The 22,937-nt window shown below is 46.1% G+C and overlaps 1 protein-coding gene across 5 annotated transcripts in view; it reads right to left on the bottom strand.

The window, feature by feature from the left end:
• Nucleotides 1-22,937, bottom strand: part of YTHDC2 (YTH N6-methyladenosine RNA binding protein C2) — a 1,035,502-nt gene that overhangs the window by 921,604 nt on the left and 90,961 nt on the right. For all 5 annotated transcript variants that reach the window (XM_078675531.1, XM_078675532.1, XM_078675530.1 and 2 more), the window contains exon 3: nucleotides 2,667-2,757. In XM_078675531.1, coding sequence (XP_078531657.1) covers nucleotides 2,667-2,757 — 91 coding nt within the window. The remainder of the gene's footprint in view (nucleotides 1-2,666; nucleotides 2,758-22,937) is intronic.

Raw genomic sequence — 22,937 nt, forward strand, 5'->3', positions numbered from 1 at the left:
CTAGCTGCCATGGCAATGAAAGAGGAGGTCATACAGGTAGCATAGTCCAGGCTACTGTAAGATATGCAATTCCCTAATGCATTCTGAGGAGTGGTGCCGCCCCCCTCGCACCCACAGACCCCCCCTGTCCCACAGTCACAAGCACCCTACAAGAAGTCCGCGAACCTACAGAAATCAAGGGAAATGTACAGCTTACTCCAGTTTCTACAATCTCTTTCTTGAGTTTGTGGGACAAGCAGGTAAGTTCACCAATCGAGGAGGCAACTGGCGGCGGTCTGAGTGTAGATACCACCAAAGGGGGAGGAGGCATTGCCATTACCATCAAGATTCTCTTGGGTAGTATCCTTCCAACCTACTACCTTAATTTTAATCTTTTGACAGGTCCAGTTTCTGTCACCTGGCACTCGTGCACTCTCACTTATGCACACAAAAACATGCATCGTGATTCCATTTCTTTGTCTCTCTTTCTACCCATTGCTTTCCTCTTTTGCAAACATGGGTGGGCAAAGATCAAGAAAGCGCTGGGGTCTACACTAACGGCTGAAATGCTACAAATTGAAAATAACATGCAAGTGTTCCCGCCTGTTGTAATTTTTTTGTGTGGAGTGGGGCTTTCTTTGAAAGCACTAAAGTAAAATAGAGAGCAACCAATGCTTCAATATCAATGTATTTATTAATGTTTAGATGCTCTAACAATATAACTTGTGTAATATTTCTTTCTGTGCCTGAATATTACACTGCCTCTACCTGTGTGTTTTCCTCTTGTGCTTTTCTCCCTCATGACAACTTAGGTTGAGAAAATAACTTGTTATACTCGACTATTCTCACCAACCGCAAATAAAACGAACGTGCTACCCCACAATTAAAACTTTATAAGCAGTCCTTATCACAGACACACAGACACATCCTAATTATGGCTTTTGCCACAAATGCCAAAACCCTCTATATCCACCAATAACACCACACCACAGTCCCAATCCCACCTGCAAAAGGGGTACTTAGATAGCACATGCTAGATAGAGCCCATACTATCATGCACACAGCAAAGCACTAAAGCCATGTAATTGGAAAAACGCTGGCAACCCTGTCACCCACCGCAACCTAAAAACACACAGATAAAACAACCTTTAAATGCATAATGTTTCATCATAAGGTACCTACCTGGAATGTGATGAATATATGAAAAGACAGTACTGCTGTTAAGCAGTGAGCAATTGATATTCCCAATCAAGACATCCATGAACCATACACTTAAGACGTTACAAAGATCTATCATTTTCAAGTACAACTGAGAACTCAGTTATCCACCTATAAATAAACACCAATAACACATCAGAGATTATCAAATAATAGCTCCTCCACCTCGACTGATGGTGTGCCCAGATCCGCATGCAAGGGTGCCTAAAAAGTTGAAAATATAAACAAGCTCAACAGGGGAATTATGAAGTTTCACTTTTGTAGGTTCACACCAAGATCCATGAAGTTCAAGTTTTTCTCTTATAAAAATATCTTACATAAAATACCTACTAATGGCTATTCAAAAATTGACCAAAATTAGTTTTCAGCAACTGGATCTCTCAATCTAAAATGCTCCCCGATTTTTGGGAAATTTGTCAATGTCTTTCTAATATAACCTTATAGCCTGCCCTAGGGGGCTATACTGGCCATTAAAGGCCTGCTCCAGAGTTTTGGTTCAGGCTTTTGACAAGGAAGCGGGATTTTAATGCCGGTATTGCCCAGCTACGGAGGACTATAAGGTCTTTGTTTTATTTGTTGGAACATTTTGCCCTCTTGTGGCAGAATGTTCTAACAAATAAAACAAAGACCTCAATGAGCCCAAGGGGATTGAAATCCCCTTGGCTCCCTGAGGCCTTTGTTCACAGCAACAACTTTGAAAGACAACATTGTAATTATAAAGCTCCGGAGATTAGAAGCCTGCAGCACTCTATTGTTTTCAATGGAGCTCACAACATTCCAAAGTTTTAATTATTGTTCAGTAAAAAGGGTTTAAAGTAGTATTATTATTTGAATTTAAATAGTGCATAAAACTCATTATTGTAGCAAATAAAAATCTCGTTGCTTTGTTTATTTGTAATGCGCTTGAAGGAATATTGAATTCGATGTGCATGGGTCATAGTATGTGCAAGATCAACAAGGAACTTATGTCTCTGAGACCACTGCTCTTAACCAATCGCAGGGTGGCCATAAGTTGGATGGGTTTTCCTGGTTCTGAGCACAGTCATGTAGATATGGGATGTACTAGAAAGGGGGAGGTGTCGCAGAAGACCAACATATACGCCTCTCCCACACGGATGATAAAGCTGCTGAGGTGGTGGCAGCCTGGAGGCTGATACTGGACAATTTTATTGAACAATGATGGCTCGGACACTGATTCAAACCAAGTAGACCAGGAAATTTGAAAGTGACAACCAGGTTATACAGTCCTATTAGCTCACAGACTTGTATATGTAATGCTGCTCACTCTCTATTTATTTTAATTTTCTGGATTACTAGATGCATAGAATTGCAACTACACTCGAGGATATGCACTGTATGTTATGTTTCTTAGACATAATAAATGCAATAATAAAGGTTTAAAAAACAAAGTCTAGACATTTAGGAATATCAATTTAGCTTAAAATACAGCACTGTAATATGCTACTTACCCCTTACTTTTGGAGACCAACCCAACAGATTGACATAGTCGATGAACATATGCTCTCTCTGTACTCGTCAAGGAAGATGGGAATTCAGTTTCTGAAAGACCAAAAATAAGAAAACTAACCTATATGGAACCCTTTCAATATCAAGGTTTCTTATACACATGGTATTTTTTTCTAGGATATTTCCTAGGTTGTTAAAAGTTGGTTTATCAGTTTTACATTATCCAGCACCCAAGTAAACTATGGAAAACATTTACTGACCTGTAACCATATAACCTATTTCTGTTATGGGTTCAGATGGTATGCATATCCCTGCCATCTTTGTTGGGGCATCAGGCATGAATAGGACCACTAAACCGAACATACATGGAAGCCAAAGTACATTGGGACACAGGTGTCACCCTATAGTACTTACCCTAATCCTCCTGTCCAGAGTTTAATATATCTGAAACACAATGTCGTAGGTCAGACAGATGCATTTGACATCACAATTAATTTGACAATTTCGTGGGAGTGGTAATAAGAAGAGCAGTACCAGCAGTACATGGAGGAAGGCAGGGGAAAGGGAGGTAGCAGCTCTGACTACCACTAAACCATTTGGAGCACAGCACATCCTTAGGAGGTAGCATTCAATCTGGTGGGACCTCAGCACATGAATATTCCACCTCTCATATACCCAACACATGAGGGGGACAATCACAACATCCTACTTTGATCTAATTGGGTCAGCCAGAAGGCAATATTCCCTGGGAAGTTCACCTAAAGAGGTCTGTACCCCACTCTACTATCAGCTGCCACCAGCCTTTAGTACTGTAATGGCCTGATCATGGGGGTGATAGCCATTTATGTCAAAAGGAGTACCACTTTTAGTTGCCCCCTGATCACAAAGTAAAGCCTATCACTCAACTACGGCGCAACATGCAAACACATTGCAGAGAATTTGTTATGGATCTTGCAATAAGAGTCTCCTGCACATCACAGCCTTCTAGGTCTGTCAGAATCATAAACTTAGCAGAAAGTTGACACAAGGGCACAGCACCTTTGTCATTTGGGCCTATTGTAGTTTAAATGTAGCCTGAAGTTGGTGATTATAATGGTCAAATTTAAGTGCAATGTATTATCCAATTAGCCAACCCAACTTGGAGATATGCTTACCTTGATGTGGTTGGTCAGAACGGTAAAATAAATGGTTTGTCATATGAAAGGTCTTTGCGTGATCACTGTAGTACTTGTTGGACCTCCTTACATCCATTCTGCAATACAATAATTGATTCACTATTGAAGGCAAATTAAAGAAGGAAGAAAACAATTCAACTGTGTGAGAGTGGATTATTAGTTGGGGTGGGAGGGAGTTCACCGCAATTAATAATGTTGCTATCTTGTTAGGTCCAATAGAGTTGTCAGTAATTTAAACCACAGCTCACTCCTGGTAGCTATGGCACAGAGCAGACAGGCCTAACGTAAGAAAACGTGTTAAAGCATCTAGAAGTACCAATACAGCTAAAAGGCTAAAAACACAATATAATAAAATTCCACTTCAGTTCATAAAAATAGAGAATAATTTAATTAACAAAATGACAACAAAACAACCTTCAATAGGGTGAACAAAAGATTTGAATTTTCAAAGTTTTAAATTTAAATTGTGCCCAAAGAAAAAAGAGGGCGCCAGAGGGCACACGAGTGGAATGGCCGCCATTTGGTGAGACTCCTGCTCCCCGGACCAAAAAATCCTGCATTTATCCTCATATACTGGGACGAAAACAGGCTGCTCTGCGCTGGAAATGTTGGTGCCACTGTGACCTGGGATCGGTGAAAGATTTGAAGAGTCCTGAGGCTGTGGGACGGCTACTGCAGGGCTGGAGCTGCGGAGGTGGCGCTGAACGGCGATCGGGAGCAGGAAAGACCGAGGCTTGCCACGAGTGCGGTAGGCCCTCTGGAGGTAGAAGGGCCGCCGCGGAGAAACGAGGGCCTGCAGTAACGACGGAAGCGCAGATCTCTCGGTGCAGCACCGGGACGCAGGCAGATATTATCCCCCCCAGCCCCGCTTCGGAAGCAACGATGAGGCAGGTCTCCCAGGCGAACTGGATCTTTAAAGAATAAAAGAAAATAAGTAAGCGACCTGGCACCGAGAGTCGATGAGACGGGTCTGAGCTGGAGGTCACCCAGAGCGGCGAACTGACAACTGCGCCGTCCCTGCCTCATGTGGTAAAGTGCTAAGCAGCGAAGATATAGGCGCTGAGGCCCCCGGGCTAACAAAATGTGTGCACGGGAACTGAAAGCAATGTGAGCCACTTGTGGTGAAAAACGTATGTGACAAAACACAGCAAGGCTTGCTGGCGAGTTGTGACTGGCCCTACAGTGCCCATAGTGTGGTGAATGAGGACCTGAGACCACCACGCAAGCATAGACTGTTGCGGCTGTTGCTATGTGCTGAGGATATAAGGCGGCTGCCTAGCTGTTCGCGCAGGGCCACCGAGACGGCTGTTGGGGTAGCGAGGCGCCTCCAGAGGGCTATCTGAGACCGCGTGGGGACCATCGACGGGGTCTGGTGGGGAAGGCTGGTGGCCGGAAAGTGACAAGAAGGTGCATGGTGACGATCCAGAACAGTTTCTTCTGAAAAACCGGGCTACTGAGCGTGCCACTGACGCGGAGCACAGAACAGAGAATAGGAAGCCCCATGGGTAGTGCTAAGAAGATCACTGCAGGGGGTGCTGAGTCTATTGCGGACGCAGTACATCTGGAGGTAGTTTTGAGTGTCCAGTGTCATCCACCACAACCGCTCACGGAAATCGAGCACGATGGGGAAGCCGGATACGCGACAGCCAAAGCTGACATTTGAACCGGCGAAGAAGGGGTCCAAACTGCCGGCTGGAGAGGGTGCTTCGGAAAATCTGGATTTGCAAGGTGGAAGCGCAGGTTCCTCGGAGCTAGACATGCGCCAAATCCTGCAAGAAATGTGGCAAGGCTTTGCCACTGTTGTAGATAAGGTGGATCGGATGTCCTCCAGGATGGATGCCTTAGTCCATAAGGTGGACCAACATGACGACCGACTCAAAGAAGCGGAGAGGAGAATCTCGGAGACGGATGACACAACGGCTAGCCACTCCACGCAGTTGGCGAGAATGGACAAAATCCTGCGGGATATTGCCGCTAAGAATGAGGATTTGGAAGCCCGGGGGCGACGCAATAACATCCGCGTCACGGGTATTCCCGAATCTACAGACACTGGGCGCATGGAGGACTTTATTGAGAAGATTCTACTTGCCTCTATAGGTACTGAAGCGTTCTCCACGCAGTTTATAGTGGAGAGAGCGCATCGATCCCTCTGCCCTAGTCCTAAACCTGGGGCTCCTCCAAGGCCTATTATCGCACGCCTATTGAATTACAGAGACCGCGAGGTGGCGTTGCGGGCTGCACGAACCAAACAGGAGCTAACATACAATGGTGTTTCCTTTTCCATCTTTCCGGACTTCACCCCAATGGTGCAGGAGCAACGTCGCAAATTCCCCACAGGTCCGAAGGCGTGAGGGGGGTAGGGTGGTCGTGCTGCTCTCTGGAAGGTTCCCCAGAGGGTGTTCCCCTTCGGGGTATTTTGTTCTTGTTGACGATGTTGGGGTGGTGATGTGGATGGGGGATTGGGGGAGGGTTACACACACTGGCAAGTTGGGGACGATCCAGTGGGAGGGGGTGGTATTCCATGGGATGCAGGGGGGGAGGGAATGGTTGACCATTATGGTCAGGGCACTATGCGGGCACAACACGAGACGGCAAAGAACGGGGGTGAGGATGGGATGGTTCCAAGATTGATACTATTGCTGATGTGGGGATCCAACCGTGATAATAGGTATTCCCGGTGATACTAGAAATAAGCTGTTGACGATACTATCATGGAATGTTAGAGGCCTTAACAATCCCAAAAAATGTAGACAAATATTGTCTTATTTAGATGACACGGAGCACAGCTGGTGCTGTTACAGGAGACGCACATTTCACCACAGACCACTCCCTCCTTTGCAAACCGATGGGCAGGGGACAGATACTTCTCTTCCTACTCCTCATACGCTCGAGGAGTAGCAATACTAATTAAGCGCAGTGTCCCTTTCCTGCTCCAGGGTAAGATAGCTGATGCTGCAGGACGATATGTGATAGTTTGGGGTAGACTGGGAGAGTCCACGGTCACAGTAGTGAATTGTTATGCTCCCAATATTGATACACCTGAATTCTTTGTACTACTGTGGGGCAAAATACTAGAGATAGGATATACGCATGTAATTTGGGGAGGAGATTTTAATGTGGCATTGTTTCAGACAGTGGATAGGGCGGATGGATTAGCACAATATCACCCTAAAGCTAGAGAGGTACTGCAGGGCACAATGGAGGACGGCTTGCTGGTCGACAGCTGGAGACACCTACATCCCCAGACGCTTGAGGGCACACACTTCACCTCTCATACGGGGACATGGGCGCGGTTAGACTACTGTCTACTAACACATCACTTGGAGGGCACCGTGTCTGCTGCGAGGCACCTGGCTCGCACGTTTTCTGACCACTGCCCTGTGCTAGTCACCTTGAAGGTTCCGGGCCTGGACTGCCCTAGACCGCATTGGCGCCTACAATCCGCGGCGCTCCTAGACACGGTATTTAGGGAAGAACTGCGGGAGGACATTACTGACTTTTTTCCACGAAATCAGGGATCAGTTGAGAGTGTTGAGAATATATGGGAGGCCTTTAAGGTCACTGTGCGCGGCTGGTGTATTGCAAAAGGATTCAGGGTCTTGCGGGACATTCAACGTACGATCCGTAGATTAGAGGGTGAGCTGAGAGCTTTAGAATATCGCATGCAGCGAGGAGACAGTCAGGAAGCGCAAGCTGAGTTCAGAAGTAAACTAACGGAATACGAGAATGAAGCGGAGCGTGAAACGCGATTCCGTAGTAAATATTGGAATGCTAGGCTGTATGGGGAGGGAGAAAGGCCTGGAAAGACGCTAGCCACCATTATATGGAATGCCAGAGGTACCAACACTATCCTGGAGATCGTTGATTGCAACAGTGATGTGCGGAGGGATAATGCTCAAATAAGAGAGGCCCTTACTAGCCACTATGCAGCTCTCTATACCTCCCAAGCCACGAGTAATACAGACTTTGATGCATTTCTGGGTGATGTGGCCCTCTGTTGGTTGAGTAATGTAGACAGAAAATTTCTAAACGCCCTGGAAGTCGATGAAATAAAAGATGCAATTATGTCCCTGAAAAATGGGAAAGCACCGGGATTGGATGGTATTCCGGCAGAATTTTACAAGTGTTACATAAACATCATGGCTCCAGTGCTACGCGAAGTTTTTGAGGAGTCACTAGAAGTGGGTATCCTGCCTCGATCCATCCACGAGGTGGTCATTACTTCTCTCCTGAAGCCCGGTAAGGAACCCTCAGTGTGTGATTCCTACCGACCACTGTCACTTATCAACTGTGACGCAAAGATATCGGCTAAGGTTCTAGCCACCAGGCTATCGCTGCTCATGACTCGAATAGTACTCCCGAACCAATCAGGGTTCGTCCCATAAAGAGCTACGAGTCATAACCTTAGGATCCTATTCTCCCTTATCCATACAGAGGCACCGGAAGTTCCGTTAGCTGCCGTGTTTTTGGATGCTTCCAAAGCTTTCGATTCTGTAGAGTGGTGCTACCTATTCACGGTGTTACAAAAAATGGGCTTCCCCCCTGTCTTTATGGCATGGGTGAAACTATTGTACACTTCACCCACAGCGCGAATACTTGTAAACGGGCACCTGTCACCTGCGATCTCACTCACGAGGGGCACTCGGCAGGGGTGTCCACTATCCCCTCTTTTGTGTGCCATCGCAATAGAACCATTGGCATGCAGGATAAGACAGATGCATAAGGATAGTGCCTTCCGCTGTTTTCAAAGGCAAATATCTGTGTCGCTATACGCAGATGATGTCACACTCTACGTCAAGGACCCACAAACCAAACTGAATGCGATACTACGAGAATGACTAGTGTTTGGCCTGAATATCGGGTGTAAATATATACTGGCGTAAATCCCAATATCTGCCATTGACACCTGCTGTAACCAAGTTCCCGTTGGATTATCCGATTGAATGGTGTGATGATGATTTGAAATACCTGGGGGTGCAGGTCTCGAGAGATAGGGAGGAAACATTACGCATGAACTATGGCACAGCGTTGCCCTTGTTCATGGCGGGATGCATCTCATTGATCAAAATGGTAGTGCTCCCACGTTTCCTCTATTTTTTCCTGAACATCCCCTATTATCCAGGGAACTTTTTTTTTTAAACTTTAAGATCAGAGCTTATCAGACTGGTGTGGGGAGGGCGACAACCTAGACTTAAATGGAGCGTAATGGTGCAGCCATATGCTAAAGGAGGGTTTGATATCCCCGATTTTGAGGCTTACTACCTCAGTGCCCAGGCACATTTTCTGTTCCACTGGCTGCGACCCACTAACTACATGCCACAACTAGCTGCAGAGGACTGGATAGCGCACCCGCTACCCCTAACTGGCATCGTTCATGGGCCGACTGGCGTCCTAGACACGCCCCCTACGACGGTTTCCAGCACGATAGACGCGTGGGATAGAATAATCCGTAAATTGCAACTCCCATTGCTGTACGCACCACGTATGCCTATGACGTATCACCCACAACTGGCAGTGTTGCAGGAGACTGGCTTTCAACTCATGTGCAGAAGACTGCAGAAGCCCACATGGGGAGACGTGTTTCACAATGGAATATTCTGCACCAGGGAGCAATTCTTTGGTGATACTGACCCCACTCCCCTTGAGGTTTTTTATTACGTGCGGCTTCGAGAAGGGATGAAAAACCTTTTATCTGAGTATCCTAATGAACCTGAGGTCGTTCCTCCGCTGGCCATAATACTTAACAGCACCGACGGCACGCACCTAGTATCTAATATATAAGGAAGTATTCGAGCACACACCTTAGAGATTGGTGGAAGGGCCCGTAGCTACTGGGAACAGGACATTGGGGAGGCTATCCCCGATGAGACCGGGAAGTATTGTTGCGAATTGACAGGACGCATAACGTCCAGTTGCAGATTTAAAATCATCCACTATAGATTTCTACATCGCATTTACTATACTCCTGCACGGAAATACCGGTTTCGCTTGACAGACTCTGACCGATGTGAGAGATGTAGGCAACCGGTGCCCGATTTTTTTCCACCTAGCTTGGCTTTGCCCACAGGTTGCGGTCTATTGGGAACAGGTACACGGTGCATTGGAGAGTATGTTATCTATACGACTGACTAGGGATCCAGTGCTCTTTTTGCTAGGACACACACCGCACATACCTAGAACTTACAGGAAATTTGTTGATACTGCTCTTCTGTTGGCTAAACGGAGACTAGCGTGCCGATGGGGGAGGGGAAGAGCCCTGAAATTCAAGGAATGGCTCCAAGATATGTTGTACAGTCAGGACCAATACAGTTTATTTGCTGAAACACAACCAATAACATCTAGACCAGCAGATATCTGGGGACTACTACATTCCTACACATTACAAAAGGAAGCTGGCGATGCGGGAGGGGAGGGCCAACTGGATGCTGGAACCCCGGAGGGGCGGAGGGGAAAGAATGTCACCATCTTGAATGTTGTTGCTGTGTACTATAGGTACTTGAGGATATTGGGGCCAGATGATGTATCACTGGGACGGGTCCTGAGTTTAATGATCACGTGAAATGCTTATTCTGTTGAACCATAACTGCCGATATTGTTGATAGCGGATTGACACACTGGTACAATGTCACCCCATCGCATGAATCCGTCTGTATGGGATGGTCCCTTCACTCACTACCCTACTGTATTGATTGAACGATTGTATATTGTAAAACTGCAATGCCTTGTCGATTGCCCATTGACTATGTATGAGAAAATGTTATGTTAAAATGAAAATGTTAAAAAAAACTGGTTGTGGTAGACCGGGAATTTGGCATGATTTGAGGTCGACAGCATTGAGGCATGGGTCAGATGCCATCCAAAACTTCACCACCTGGCTCACCGACTGTGGCGACAGAGTAATCCCCCAATCAGAGCAATGAAATGCAGCTGCAAACGATTGGAGAGAAGATCGCGCACCACAGAGACCCCACAGACTGAGCCAACTTCAAGTCAACTCTCACAACATAGCACCAACACCACAAAGATACGAAAAAGACGCCCTGGCCAACCGCTTAGAAGCTAGTGCCAACTACACCAAGGAACTCTTCAGCATCATCAAAGAGTTCTCCTGCCTGGCAGTCACTTAGACCACAACCTCCCCTTCACAGGAACTCTGCAACACACTAGCGAACCATTACCACAACTCGATATCCACCAACTACAAGAACTTCAAACCCCAACCCACCAAAACTCAACAGCCTCCCCACACCAACAGATGACACCCAGACCATCCACTCACCACATGGGAAGAGTTCACCGCCCATCAATAGCTCCATTCACTCTGGAGCACCCACGGACCCCTGCTCCCACCGCCTCTTCAACTTCGGAAGCAAGGAAATCAGCTGCTAACTCACTACCATTCTCAATGCATCCATCTCCACAGCCATCTTCCTTGACGCATGGAAAGAAGCAGAAGTCAGACCACTCCTGAAGAAACCCTCTGCCGACCGCAACATACACAAGAACTACCAACCCCATCTCGCTGCTCCCATTCCCCAACAAGGTTATCGAGAAGGCCATCAACCATCAGCTCACTGAACACAAGGAGAGAAACAACCTGCTCGACATGTCCCAATCTGGTTTCAGCACCAACCACAGCACCGAAACCGCCCTGATCGCCAACACAGATGACATCCGTACTCCCATGGAAAGGGGAGAATCAGCAGCCCTGATCCCCCCTTGACCTCTCCGTGGTATTTGACACTGTATCCCACCACACACTAATCAATAGACTTCACCACATCGGGGATACAGTGTGACGCCCTCAGATGGATCGCATCCTTCCTGACAGGACAAATCCAGAGAATCCGCAAGATACCCTTCCCCTCCGAACCATAGAGCACCTTCTGCAGCATCCTTCATGGTTCAACCCTTCAGCCCCACTCTTTTCAACACATACATGATGATCCTGGCGAACATCATCAGAACCTCAACTCAACATCATACCCCAGCTCATCCTCTCGCTCTCAGCAGACCCCCCTCCACCACAAGGATTAACTTCCACAACTGCATGACAAACATTTCCGACTGGATGTAGACGACTGTATGAAGCTCAACACCGACAAGATCAAAGTGCTGCTGATCTTTGGGAACAAGGTCTCTCCTGGAACGGCATCTGGTGGCCCAGAGAACTCGGACCTACTCCCACACCGACAGACATTGCCCTCAACCTTGTCATCATTCTGAACAGCAAACTCACCATGAAACAACAGATCAACACAGTTTCCGCCGCCTGCTTCCACACTCTACAAAGGATCTTCAATTGGCTCTCCATCAGCACCAGGAAAACCATCAGTCAAGCCCTAGTCACCAGCTGGCTGTACTATGGCAACGCACTGTACACAGGAACCACTTCCCAACTCATGAAGAGACTCCAAATGATACAGAACGTAGCGACAAGACTCCTCAATCTGCCCAAACTGACCCACATCACCTCTCACCTCAGGAACATTCACTTGGCTCCTCATCCATAAAAAAGGCCAATTCAAGATGCTGACACAAAGCCCTCCGTAACCAAGGTCCAGCATACATCAACCACCTCCTGAACTTCCACCATCTCTCCAGAGACCTTTGCTCCGCCACCATCCCCCCGTGCACAGACACCACGCATCCACTGAAGATTCAATAGAGGTTGGGCCTTCTTCTACCTCACCACTAGCTCCTCAATTAATACAAACTGATGAATAAAGAATAAAGGAATTTGTTTTAAAGAAGAAACGACTTTTATATTGTTTGTTTGAGAAAATTCTGCTTAGTTACTCTTATTTGTGAACTATGGACTATACATTCTGTTGCATGAACAACTGATTTGGAAGTTGAGTGCTGACCCACTCTGTGTGAGTTACCCATCCGCCGAGATCTAAATCAGGCACTTAGTCTTATAAATGGAAATCAAAATACTTCAGCAGGGCAGAGCAGCAAGCTGTATCCAATAAGGGCTCCACAAAGTCGGACAGACGCTGTGCTGGTGTAGCTGTTAGTTTAGGGGCAGTCCTCTCACCGGCTGGATGCTTTTGGCTCCTTTATACAGTCAAATTTTCTATGGTCAGACTTGGTCGCTTTTTTTAAGTTCAGATTCCTCCAGTGGGGAAAGGCTGCAGGAGAGGTCCTGCTGAAACAGATTTGCGCTGCAGAAAAGCCAAGAGCAGGAGAAACGTGAATATTCAACCCAGAGGCAACACACCTGAGTTGGATCGGACTGGGAGGCTTGCCTGGTCCTCTGGAGGACATTGGAGTAAAAAAGTTTCCAAGTTCCAGGTTTTTCAAGATGTTAGGAGGAGTACACTTTGACACAACCATGGGACCTAGGATCTCAGGAACAGTACTCGGAGGTCAATACTCACTCCAGCAAAAGGCACCAGAAGGGTTCAAGGCAGGTCCGGTTGGAACTCTTCAGGGCCTGTAGGAGGTCTGCCAACTTACCCTTGGAGTGAACTTCTTTGCCCTGTGTACATGTGGGAGAGGTTCAGCATTTCATGTCACCTCACATGTCTCTCTCTTACAGCAGGTGCGGTGCAGTCCTTCTGTTCTTCCCCAGGTCCAGAATTTTCTAAAGAAGTTGCCCACGGTTGCCACATTTATATATTGCCACTAGTTTGGGGTGGAGGTATCTCCTGCCCCTCCCTAACCAATAGGGAAACATTTCCCAGGGGGTGTGTCCTACTGCAAACAATTCCACAGTGCCCCGCTCTGCCTAAACCCAAGATGGTGAAATCCTTCTCCCTTGTGCATAGTATGTGTGCTCACCCAGATGTGTGGCCAGGGATGTGAGCAACCCCTTCTCTGTAGTCATTTCAAACCAGTTGGAATTGGAACCTGTCTGACTGGGGTAGGAAAGGAAGAAAGAAAGGGGCCTGCCCAGATGTCAGCTAACACTTGCTTGTACTGTGGAGGCCTCTTAAATTATTCAGGTTTCAAGGCACTTATCAAATGGTCATCCTGTCAGAGGAAAATAAACACCTCCCCACACCCAGGACTTTGTTTCTGCTCCTGGAGCAGTTTTCCAATCTCATTCAGGGCTTAAGTACTCAGATGGCTGCAACTATAGGCTAATGCAAATAAGCCTCCAAAGGCTTTAGGCAGCGAAAAGGTAATTTTCTAAAAGTACATTTTCCTTTATATGTATTAAAAATGTCCAACCTCACCAGTGAATTGGGCTTTTATTAAACATTACGAAGAGTCAAAGAATGAAATTTCTAGCTGTTTCCTAGCCGAATATAGTATTATTACAGTAGGGCATCCCATTGTTTTCTCTATGGATCAGCCTTGCTACAGTGAAAATAGCTGTTAGTTACTTGTCGCTTTAAGGGCCTATGTAACATTACATTTCAACTTGTCCCAGGTTAAAATACCATGCACCCTGCCTTATGGGTTATAAGCCCAACATAATATTTAATTGGAAGGGTTAGACCTGTCAAAAGGGTTTATTTTGACAGGTTGAACTGAAGTTTGTAAACTGTCATACTGAAGCCATGTTTAGACTATTGCTGCAGTAGATAGCACAATGCATGCTACAGTCCACTAGTGACATTTAACTTACTGGCCTTGGGTACCATATACTAGGGACTTATAGGTGAGTCAAATATACCAATTAGGAGGATAACCAATTTTGACATGCTTTAGGGGTCAAAGCACATGCACTGGTTAGCAGAGTGCCAGTTCATAGAGTGAAAGAACTAAAAGCATCAGTCCAAAAACAACAGAGGGTGGCCATGCTAAAAGAGGCACTCGGCTAAAAATCGGTTTACATGGAAATCTCTGATGTTCAAGTAATACTACACTGCCTGGGAGCATGGCACAGCATTGCGTTGTATCAGTTAAGATGCATACTGCAGAAGTCACTGAGAAACTTATGTTTTTACAAACAATACTCAAAAGTATCAACAAACTGACCCCACAACTAGAAAGAGACCTCAGGAATATTATAAAGCTGGGGATTTATCAAGAGGTTCCCTTCCTCCCACTGCTGCACAATTAGAAAAAGGTATAGATTATCAAAGAGATTCCCTTCCTACCCAGCCACACAAAAGGTCTCATAAGTATTGTCAACTAAGAGATTTGTAAAGAGATTCTCTTATTCCCCCGTCACAGCGGAGCAGCAATGCACCAGCTGGATCATTCTGCACTCAGGTATTTCAGCAGGGCACAGGTGAGATAGAACAAACGCTCCCCTCAACTTTATAAGCTCTACTGTAGCTACCCCCACCGACCACAGAGGTGTCTGCAGAGGGTTAGTGCTCCATAGTGCTGCATAGTAAGTGGAGCTTGAGCTTTACAGTCAAACCTGCTGACAGGGAAGGAGGTGCCAGTGCCAAGACGCAACTTCTGGGGCTCACTTTCAAGCCTAGAGCACATCAAATTAGTTCTTTAGTCCAGACAAATGCTGATTGCCTCAAAGGTAAACACATTGCTTCTAGAGCCATGAGCAAGGCAAAGTATAGGCTTTCCACAGCCATTAGCTACCTATATGGTCACCCTTCCCAATACCAAAATAATGAGTTGTTATGCAGGTGTAGGGAAGCAGAAAACAAAAAAAATCGAAAAGTGAATAGATAAAAGAAATAAAGCAGAAGAAAGATGAGGCAGATCACACACAGACTTGAGCAATCATTTGAAACACTTGTTGAATAAAAATCTTTGTTGCAGCTCAACACCTAGAATCCCATGGTCTTCAATAAAAGCCAGCCAGATGGACACAACCCCCAGGCAGGAGATGGTCTGAGGAAAGCAAGGCCTGTACAGAGGGTGAACAAAAACACATAACAACGCAATTGTGGTCTACACACCAGGACCACATCGTCCTGCAACCTCAACCCACATCGTGCTTGACCCCACCAACCATGCCTGATGGTAGCACCGCGTCAAGAATCAAGTCTTGCAGCACCCAGAGAAAGTTGGTCAGAACCATAGCTCCCTACTACCCATGGAAGAAGGTCTCAGAAGAGGGTACACCCTCGAGTAGAAGCTCCAAGAAGGTCCCCAAGGAGAGAATGTGCGACATGTTGAATGATGTCAAATTGACCTAGAGAAGAGTGTCAGGATGTGGTAATAGCCTCAAAAGATAGGGCCTGCCAAACATATAGGCCTACGAAGTTGGAACTCCAAAAAAGTATGTGAAGAGGGATAACGAGAAACATGGCTGGACACCACATCACACTCAAGAAGAAAAGGAGAACCAGATCAGCAACTGCCCTGATCATAACTAAGCCAGAGCCCAACACCAGAGGCCAGTGGCATGACTACAGAGACATTCGACCACTGAGAGGCCCTGAAGAAGATGCATGCTGCTGCACCCAGAAGGAAAAGAGACTCAATGTTATAGAGGTCTCACCCACATAGTCCTGAATATGGTGCATGCTGCTGCACCCAGAAGAAGAGGCATGAGCAATGAGAAGTCTTGCCAGCATAAGTGGCTAAAAGGTGCATGATAGAGAAATACAAGAAGGCAGTGTGATCTGCTGGTTCACAATGAGAAACCTGGCGATCAACCAAGCCCAGGAGGAAAGATCAAAAGAGGACAGGCATGAACGGCACATTCAATAAGAATCCAGCTGCTGACAGAGCCCATCTAGAAACACAAGCAGCAAGCCACCGAGGTAAAACGAGGATGACATGGCGACAGCACAGAGAGAGACCTGAGAATAAGCCACAAGCACACGTAAACAGCGGCTTTGCCCCGATGCTTCCCAGTGTATCCGTCCAAGCAGCAAGCCACTGAGGTGAAACGAAGATGACCTGGCGACAGCACATTGGGAGAACTGGGAATAAGCTGCAAGTATGCGCAAACAGAGTCTCTGCCCCATAGTTCCCAGTGTATCCGTCCAGACACAGTCACCAACAGCTCAGCAACCCAAAACCTACAGACACAAGGATACAGATGCCTCCACAAAGGAAGAATGGCAACACATAGCCACCATTACTTCCAGTTATCCACAGCCACCATCACTTCCAGTTATCCACAACCCAAGAATGAACTCCTGCAACCATCAAAGCAAGTCGTCGCCACCTGTCGTACAGGAGCACCACACGACTGGCAACCCCATCGTGCCAGCCTCTGTCATGCATCTTCACTACCATTCATTGAGCAGTGAACTTCCCAAGTGTTGTCCAACATTTCTAGCAGAACTAAAGACAAGAAGTATCAGTGATACTCAGAAGAGTCAGTCAAACAGTCAACCTGCATGCACCCTCATCCCTGTGGCGAGAGCGAGTCTTGAGCAAGTCCTACCTACCCCTGCGGTTGCATGAGCAACTAGGCAGTGGCTCCCCTGCAGTCTTGCAGCGGCCTAGACGCGGCACCTAAGCAGTACCATTGCAGACCACATGCAGTCTTGTGGCACCCCAGCCAAGAGGCCTCCACAAGCGCGAGAATGGATTTGACATTGCCCCACCGACAGATTTCCAGGAGGTAGCAAGGCCTTGCAATGAGGACCTCAACAGGTTGCAGATATGTTCAATGAGCCACGCAACACCACCAAAGCATGCTTCCTGAAGGATGCTTCGTAGTGGACTCCGACAACTCTCCTGACGCACCCTATTTTTGAACTATGGACACTAACCACAAATCATCTGAAGCATCAGCAGAGCGGGCCAACTCCACACAAGGGACATGACTTTAATCAACATGCAGCTGGAAGGTCCCTGGCGTCTCTGAGCCAGAATTTGTGTCTTAAAGCACGCAAGTTAAATTAAGAATGCAAGCAAAGATGTCCAATTGCAGCTCCTTTAATCAGTCCATATGTCCACCGGTGTTCTGCTTATTCACTGTAGAGACTGATGGGCCACGTGGTTTCCAGTTTATAGTTGTTTTGTTTCCACAGGTTTAACTTGTGGTTTGTTTCTTAGGTTTTAGGAAAAATGCAGTGTCCTGTAGGATATGTCATACAGCAGTCCCTCCCTAGGGGCTGTGTTAATACCCACACCTCACCCATCCAACAAAGGCATCACAGGTCAGGTGACCTTGATAATAAAAGCAGCCGGAGGCATGTACCCTGGGCCAGTTACCTACCGCTAATATTAGTATTTGTGTCATCCTTGAATGCACTATGTGGGCCTAGGGCCCACAACCCCACAAGTGGCCTCCCAGTGCTCAAGTGGAAATACCCTTGCTCTTTTGAAGGCAGCCTCCTGTAATATAACCCTCTTTCTGAAGTGCCAGCCTAGCTTAAGTGTGTCCCCTTTCCAGACACGTATTTGTCCCACTGGCAACTGAAAACCTAAGGCTAATCCTTAAAAAAAAACAAAGATGACTTAACCTGCAAGAAACAGGTGGTTGGTTAGGTGAAGACTGTTTGAAAGGATTCCTTTTTCATAAGCTACCACAAGGTAATGTGATAGACGTGACAGAGTTGTTCCATAGTTTCTGTCCAGACATTAAAGAACAGCATTAAGTGAGGCACAGCCCCATACTCAACTGGAGCCAGTGCAGCTTGGCCAACTGAGAGCTGATATGTCGCAGTTTCTTTAAAATGAATACTGCTCAAGCTGTCTGAATACGCTGGAATCTTACCATAAGCAGACAACCCAAAACCAAAGGAGTTAGCTAGATTAGGAAAATATATACAACTGTTGTTAAGAATCCAGACCAGTTAAATAGGGACAAATCCAATGAACGATGGAGAAGATCCCTGGGTCCACCCAACACAACCACAGTGCACCTTTGAGAATGCAAAATGCAACGGATAAAAAGTGTAAGACATTAGAGATGCAGAATATTTTCCTTCAGACTGCACATTAATCAGGTTTACGTGATCCTTTTTCAGCAGACGTTAGAACTAAGGCACAAAGAGCTATTTTCTTATTAGGTTCACACTTTCACTTTATTGCTATATAACTCAACAAAAATCAATAAAGTATAAAATTCATCCATTCACATGCATCTGAATAGGTTCAATATAAAATAAAAAAACGGTTTAAAAGTTTAAAGTACGGCAGACTTGCTCATTTGGAGGGGACAGCATAAAATGGATAACCACATTTAAAACAAGCATTTGCAATGCAATAGGTCTCGCATTTGCGAGAGTTTGAGCTATTGGCATTGTAAATGATCATGCCTTTTGTTTATGTGTTTTGAAAACCTGCAAGCGGTGCGTAAACATACACTTTGTACTTATAGTCGTTGTTTATGAGAAGCAAGGCTGGCAGTAACTGTGCCCCTTTGACTGCCACCCTTGCTTCTCGTAAGCAAGGACTATAAGCACAAAGTTTGTATTTATGCACCGCTTGTAGGTTTTTAAAACACATAAATAAAAGGCAGTCATTTACAATGCCAATAACTCAAACTTGCTCAAATGCATGAAGAGGAATTGTTTGCATTATCTTCCTTTTATCCTCATCCTCAATATGTTATGCTTTATCATGCCACATTGAGTCATGCTGTGTTATGTTATGCAAAGCCATCATGCATGTAGCGATGCCTTTGAAAAAACAACTTCCAAGTGCACAGCGTTCCCTAACTTCCCTGCAGCTGAACAAAAGGCTGGACATGTACCTCCCTGGGTCACAGAAGCAAAGTGAAACGTGTTGCTGTAGCATGCCCGTGCCCAGCCATGTGTAAAACGCTTCTAGAAGCACTGTTGTAAAAATAACCCATGGGTGACGCCCTATGTCATTTCACTGCCGGGGGCTTGATTTAGAGCCCAGTCTGCAACTGTCCAGAGCTAGGGGCAAACAATAACACCAGGCAGAGGCCGCGCCGCCGTCGGCAGCTGTGAAGTCCCAGGAAAAACAATGAGGTAAGTTAAACCGAAGCCAGCAGCGTAGCTGGGACTTTGGCTGCTATTTAATGGATCTAAGATATGAACTATGCAACGTATAATCTAAACGGATGCCTAATGTTCTTTAATCCCGGATCCTTCTCATGCCGCTGCATAAAGACTAAGGGTTACCCAAGGTTTGATCAGGCTTTCAGTGCAGCTGCCTCCACCGCATCCTCTCGCTGCAAAAGATGCAGTGTGCACACGCTTCTGGGAAGTTCTCTTGTTTGTGGAACAGAAAAGGAATGATGGAAAAGCGATAAATTAAGACTGTGAAACAAAAGGCTGGCTATCACTAGAAAGGACATGGAAAGAGAGAGGACTGCGGAAGCTGAAAGCTGAAACCTTAGCAGCCCCTTCGGCAAGCCCCCCTCAAAGGCTCTTACTGCAGCCGATGAAATCATTGTGGATGCCGTTCAATCCACCCGCTGTCAGCAGCTTTGGTGCCTTGCTCCTCGCCCCTCCCTGACGCTCCTAGCACTTGAGAAAAAGGGGCGGCGCCATAGTTAAAGCGGGTGCTTAAAAAAGAAAAATAACATAGAATGTTTTAAAAGTTACGTTGGGAGAACTCACATTATAATTACACGGTTCAACAGAAATACGTTTTTTTTGTTGAAGTAGTCCCAAATGTTTTAAAAGTTAAGTTGGGCAAACTTGCGTTATAATTGCAGCTTCAACATGAACACGTTTGTTTTGTTGAAGTAGTCCCCAAATGAACAAATGAACATGTACAGTGTAAGGAAACTATTTCTTGGCCATTGCTCCTGATTGAAACTAGAACATTTTTTGTTGCCAAAATAACACTGGGAATGCCTTACATGCTGTCCCACATAAAAAATAATGAAACGCCGCAGCCCGGCTTCAACAGGAAGCCAGGCAACCTTTATTGGGATGGGGGCGGGGCCAGACAAATACAGGAAGCAGACGGGAGTCTACCCCGCGCTCCTGTGCCCGCCGGAAGATTTGCGTGACTGCGTCTCAGCGCGGCACCCGCCTGTTGCTCAGAATGACCGGATGGCTGCCGAGGGACACGAACGAAGAACATGGTGAGTGGTGCAGGTCTGGTGGGGCGGCGAGGGTCTTGGTGCGCTTGTGTGTGTGCTGTGTGTGTGTGCGCACGCGCATGTGTGTGTATGCGACGGCGGGGGTGGGTTCTCTGTATGTATGTATGTATGGGTGCATGCGTGCATGGGCGCTTGTGTGTGTCTCTCTGTGTATGCGGCTGTGTATGCAGTGTGTGTGTGTATGCGACGGCGGGGATAGGTTCTCTGTATGTATGGGTGCGTGCATGGGCGCTTGTGTGTCTCTGTGTATGCGCATGCGTGTGTGGTGGTGGAGCTTCGAGGCAGGAGATAGGCACGGCGCCGTGCGCGCCCATGAGGTGCAATCTGCGCTCGTGCATATTTCTTGTCCACATTCCTAAAAACGGGTGACAATAGGTTTCGAGCCAGACACAAGCAAGCTTCACTTGCTTGCATGTCTAGGCTCGACCTAAACAACAGGCATAAAAACAGAGGTAGACTCTTGATGTTAGGCATTCTGAAAGAACATTAAGTCAGTCTTAAACACGGAAGAACCAAGAGGGCAAATACGGAAATTTTAGGATAGATACGCCCATCTCCTAGGTAACACGCTCAATCTCCAAACCTTTGTGTAAGTAACGCTCTCCTATTTTTATGGAGTGTTTGTGATGCAAGATAAGGCTTCATTTGATTCACCAATGATCTATCATTCAAAAGCTGTAGAAAAATCTAACAACGCATTGTAAAGCACCAGCTCTCTGTATCCAACATTTCTATCCAAAACTGACTGAACCACTGTAAAATTATCTATCACTGAGCAACTCAGTTTAAAGCCAGATTGTTCACATACTATGATCTCGTTGTCAAAAGCCTGTGTCTGTAGATGTTTTAGGATGTTTCTATATTGCACTCAGAAGCACAATTTGTCTATAAACAAATATTGAGAGCTTCCCAACATTCCTTATTGTATAAAGGGAGTGCAATAGTTCCCCCCCAAGATACATGGAATGAACCTAGTGCTTACACAGTAAAAGACTGTGTCACGTGCCCAATTTTCTGCTCTGACAGTGCGATTAATAACTGGTGCACCAAATACCAAGGCTTTGTAGTGTTTGGATTGACCTCAGGCCTCTTTAATCCACTACCAGCCACTGATGGTCCTTTATCTCACGCTTGCTGGTCACTGCTTTCTCCTTTGTGCCTGTTTTACCGTCTTTCTCTTCCTCCTTCTTTCCCGTTTGTTTTTCTTTCTCTTGTGGCCGATTTGTGACGAGATAAAATAAAGGCTGGTCCCCAGAAAATCAGTGCTGGTGGGCCCCATTTGTAACTACTGGCTTAAATAAGCACTGACAGCCCCAAAGGTTTCCAAAGATTATTAGACACTTTTGGGATTTATTGTGAGTCTAAAGGCCTGGAGATCAACTCGAACAAAACTAAATATATAGAGGAGGGAAATATCCTAAAAAGCTTGTTCTTGCTGCCCAGATCATCAATGGTACAGGCAGCAAGACTTGAGTTGGGAATTACCTCCTGGGCTAGAACAGCCTGTATGGCCCTAATACGCTTCTGGCAGCGTCTAGGGTCAGGGGAGTCTCTCAAAATTTCCCAATGGTGTAAAGGTGAAATTGCCACTAGTAAACTGTCCTGGGCGAAAGAGACAAGAGCCTCAATAAGTGAAGTGTATGAAGTGTTTGGTTTAAGGCTATGCCCGCAGCTATGCCATGTGTTAATAGACAAGAAAGAACTTGTTTGGGTTGGCCTAACGGCTAAGGCGCTCGACCTCGGACCTGGGGATCTGGGTTCGAGTCTCGGTAACGACGCTAAAAACCCCCTGTGATTCTGGGCAAATCACTTAATCTCCCCGTGCCTAAAATGAAAGTGTGTCCTCATGTAACGTGACTGGTGCTATGTAAAGCGCTCTGATAACTGATTCGGTTCGGTTCTAGTTCGCGCTATATAAAGCTCTGCAAAAAAAAAAAACATTTTTTAAAACTTGGGTCACGGGGATTGGATATATCTCGTTTAAATGACCTGGAGTATCTCTCGCGAAAAATTTCAGTAGCACATATGACCTTGGCTTGGAAAAATAATCAACACTTTCCTTATGTAGACCGGCTACCCAGCTATCGTTTCAGGCGGGAAGTGTTAAAAATGCGAATTGGGATAAACACCCGTTATGCGAATAATGGGGTTAAACACTTTATGGTAGAAAGTAATGGTAAATGCACTTGTACGTTAGGTACCCCCTGTGATATTTTACACATTTTATTAGATTGTATGAA

The sequence above is a fragment of the Lissotriton helveticus genome, chromosome 2_1 (genome assembly GCF_964261635.1).
Source record: "Lissotriton helveticus chromosome 2_1, aLisHel1.1, whole genome shotgun sequence".
Classification (NCBI taxonomy): domain Eukaryota; kingdom Metazoa; phylum Chordata; class Amphibia; order Caudata; family Salamandridae; genus Lissotriton; species Lissotriton helveticus.